This window comes from Myotis brandtii, unplaced genomic scaffold, assembly GCF_000412655.1.
Source record: "Myotis brandtii unplaced genomic scaffold, ASM41265v1 scaffold416, whole genome shotgun sequence".
In the NCBI taxonomy this organism is placed as follows: Eukaryota; Metazoa; Chordata; class Mammalia; order Chiroptera; family Vespertilionidae; genus Myotis; species Myotis brandtii.
The window spans coordinates 2322429-2326203 of NW_005365989.1; the positions used below are offsets into that span (position 1 = coordinate 2322429).

Consider the following 3775-nt stretch of genomic DNA (forward strand, 5'->3'; position numbering starts at 1 on the left):
TATCCCTCAGGGAAATTCTCGTTGAAGATCCCAGACTGAAATATCGAATTCAAATTTTATGATGCAATACCATTTGAATTGAAATACAAGACCGTTTTCTAATTCTGTTCTAGATTGAGACTGGCTTACAAATTTCCCTTTGAATCCTAATGAACATAAACAGTTGAACAATAGGACTTTTAAAAAGGTATTCTTGGCTTTGCTATTGCTTAATAGTCCAACCCAAGTAGTTTGTCAACAAGATTATGTCTTCAAAATCCTTGTGACAAGTTCAGTTTTTTAAAACTAGTCCTGAGAGTTTCATACAAAAACAAAAAACAAGACATTTCCTCTGGGTGATGGTTTTGCTCCAGGCAGTTTGAGGCCCGTGCATCAACTCTCCACAGTTCGCCTGTACTCTGCCGTTCCATCAGCGATTATTGCGTCCAGGGGCGAGCGCTTCTTGCGGATGCTGCGCCCCGTGGAGATGAGGTCCGCGTAACCCCGCTGGTGGGAGAAGGCGTAGGCCGAGCGCCTGGAGGACATGCCACGACGGAACACATACGGCCGCCGCTTCCACTGCTCTTCTGCTTTTAATCGTTTGCGATGCTTCTGAATCTACAGAGGGAGAGAGATGGGTCAAGGCTAAACGGAACGGGCTGACGGAATGGAGATGAAGGCAGAAGAAGTCTGGCCAACAGGACAGGGACAGGATCAAATGTTAATGGAGGACCTATAACAGGCTTTCCCACAACATTCTGAGGCGGGCGTCACCACCCTCACTTTATAGATGAGAAAATGGGGAGGAAGGGAGGGAGGGAGGGAAAAAGGGAGGGGGGGGAGGGGATAGAGATAGATAGATAGATAGATAGATAGATAGATAGATAAATAGATTAGAAGTGTAACGTGAGGATGTGAGGTTTAGATCTTGGAGCTAGAAGATGGGTAACCTAAGCTCCTAAGCTCGTGCTCTTTCCAATTCCTAAATCAGACTGATTCGGGTTCAGGAGGAAATTCTTTCCCTCGTTGCTACTGCACACACTTGTCGTGGAAAAGGGAGATCCAGGGGTTATGCAGGTTGCCTACTTAGCACCTACTCTCTGATGGAAACTGAATTCATTCAGGTACCCTGTGCTCCATACAGCCGCATTCCTCCTGGGACCTGTGCCACTCCCAGGGCTGGGACTGACTGATCTCCCTTGCTCGGTACAGGCCAGGATTGAGCATGTGGCTTAATTCTGACCAATGAGACTGGAGGAAAGTGGGCGGGCCCTTCCAGGAAAAGTCTCCAGGCTCCTAAAGGGAAAATGATAGAGTAATTCCCTGGATATAGACATGTCAGGATGCAGCGATGCTGGAACTGCTGTAGATCCATCCTTTCACTTCAAGATGAAAATAGCAGAGGGGAGAGATTAAAAGAACCCCAGTACTTTTTGATGGCATTAAATTGCTCATCAACAGAGCCCAAAGCCTGCTAATTATTATGGGAGTTGTTCAGCCACATTATTGTTCAGCCACAGCTTTCTTGTATCTCAAAGGATCTAGCTACAAGGTGACATTTTTCTTTAAATGAAGAAAGAAACCCGAACCTATTTGCATGGCAGAATGTTAGTAGTGTAATTGTTAAACTGAGACGATAGATATATGGGGGTTCTATGCCATTTTCCCTTTCAGGTTTGATGATTTTTGTAACAAAAAGCGAGCAAACAAAAATGCCTACCCCAAAGGACTTATTTGCAAGATGGTGTTAAAGAAATAGTAGTCATAAAAAAATGTTCATACCAAACTTCAGAAAAGCTTAGACTTGTGTAGGAAAGCTGTTTTTAAGTAATGCTTTTTTCTTTTAATCCTCACCCAATAATATTTTTTCCATTGATTTTTTTTTAGAGGGAGTGGAAGAGAGGGAGCAGAGGAGAGAGAGAAACATCGATGTGAGAGAGACACATCTCTTGGTTGCCTCCTACTTGTGCCCCGACTGGGGCCTGAGATCTAACCTGCAACTGATGTATGTGCCCTTGACCTGGAATTGAAGGAATTGAACCCAAGACCCTTCTGTCTGCAGGTGGATGCTCTAACCACTCAGCAAACCAGCCAGGGTAGGAAATGCTCTTTTGATTTTTGTGAGGGGCACTCAGAGCTAGGACAAAGAGTATTTTTTCTATACCTTATCACTTTCTGATGGCCAAATGGTCATGGACAGGAAGCGGATGGCAACGACGGGCAGTAAGCACACTGCCACGGTCAAAATGATGGTCAACCAAATGTATGGCTGTCTCAGAGCATTTGAAGCTGTGCCTGTAAGAAACGTGGAGAAAGAGTCACAGGGGTCCTCCCATCCTAAGGACACAGGTCCTGTTCCATAGTCCATAAATGGATCCCCTGTTGAAGTTTTACAAGAAGCAGATTACCCTTCCAAAACGTCCCATCACTGCTTACGGAATCAACATTTTAAAATCAGATTACCTACCAAATTTTGCTTTGCTTAAAGTCTCTGGAACAAGACAAATGTGCATAAGTGAACAAATAAGGGGGGAAAAAGTGCATTTGTTGACAGGGTGCATTGATTAAAAATACAGAATTAGGCAATCTACACTTCTGAATTTTTTCAGGAACTTAAAACAGCACTTTCCTATTTACAGTTTTGGTTTGAAACTCCAAATACTAACTAATATTGCCACTTGTGTGCTAGGCTTTATCTTAGGTGTATGACACAGATCATGCCATGTAATCAGTTCTGAGAGATGAATATTCCCTCTTTGCCATGGAAGGGAATTGCGTCATGAAGAAGTACCTTGCCCAAGATAAGAGAACTAGCTATGGCAACTCCCGAATTAAGACCAACATCCGACTGACGAGATCCAGGCATTTTCCACTGCAATTCGGCTTCTAGTTGATGTCAGAGGAAGTAACAATTCATTTCTATAATACAACCAGATCATCACAGACACTACTCAATTTTAAAACTAGAGCCAAATTTTTCACACAACATTGTACTTACACTGTAAGTTTCTAAAAATAATGGTCTTTTTTTAAAATTTATTTTTTATTGAAAATACGTATTGGGGTGACATTAGTTAATAAAATTATATAGGTTTCAGGTATAGTTTTTTAAATGTGGTTTCTACACTGAAAAATGTGTCTGGCTTTAAAAACTAATCCCCATGGGAATAGTCTAAGTCACTAGATACTAACATTTTAAAACCAAGTCACTAAAGAAAAATGTAATCTTAAAAATGATCTCAATCCCAAGAAGAAAAGGGTTACCACAGCAACGGTCTTTTACAAGCCAAAACTGGTTGTAAAAAAAGAAACAACTAATCTTTTACAGGAAACCGAGTTTATGGGGATTTTTTTGCCATTGTAAATCCAAGCTACTCTATTCAAAATAAGAAGTTCATAATTTCCAATTCATGATATTTATTTATAATATTTATATTTATAAACTCAAATTCATTCCAGTATTTGTCAATTTGTCCTATATTTTATACAGTTGTAAACTATTGTATTTTCTGTAACTGTATTTATTGCTCTGAATACATATCTCCAATGTAGCCCACTTAAAAAAAATTTTTTTTTTAGCCTTAGCCGGTTTGGCTCAGTGGATGGAGCGTCGGCCTGTGGACAGAAAGGTCCCAGGTTTGATTCTGGTCAAGGGCACATGCCTGGGTTGTGGGCTTGATTCCCAGTGGGGGACATGCAGGAGGAAGCCGATCAATGATTCTCTCTCATCATTGATGTTTCTATCTCTCTCTCCCTCTCCATTCCTCTCTGAAATAAATAAAAAATATATTAAAAA

The 3775-nt window shown here is 41.1% G+C and overlaps 1 protein-coding gene across 1 annotated transcript in view; it reads right to left on the reverse strand.

Moving 5' to 3' along the window:
• The window catches only part of ATP8B1 (ATPase, aminophospholipid transporter, class I, type 8B, member 1), a 116377-nt gene that overhangs the window by 1088 nt on the left and 111514 nt on the right, over positions 1–3775 (reverse strand). The window contains exon 28 of the mRNA XM_014545640.1: positions 1–597. This exon is cut by the window's left edge and continues 1088 nt beyond it. Coding sequence (XP_014401126.1) covers positions 373–597 — 225 coding nt within the window. The 3' untranslated portion in view covers positions 1–372. The remainder of the gene's footprint in view (positions 598–3775) is intronic.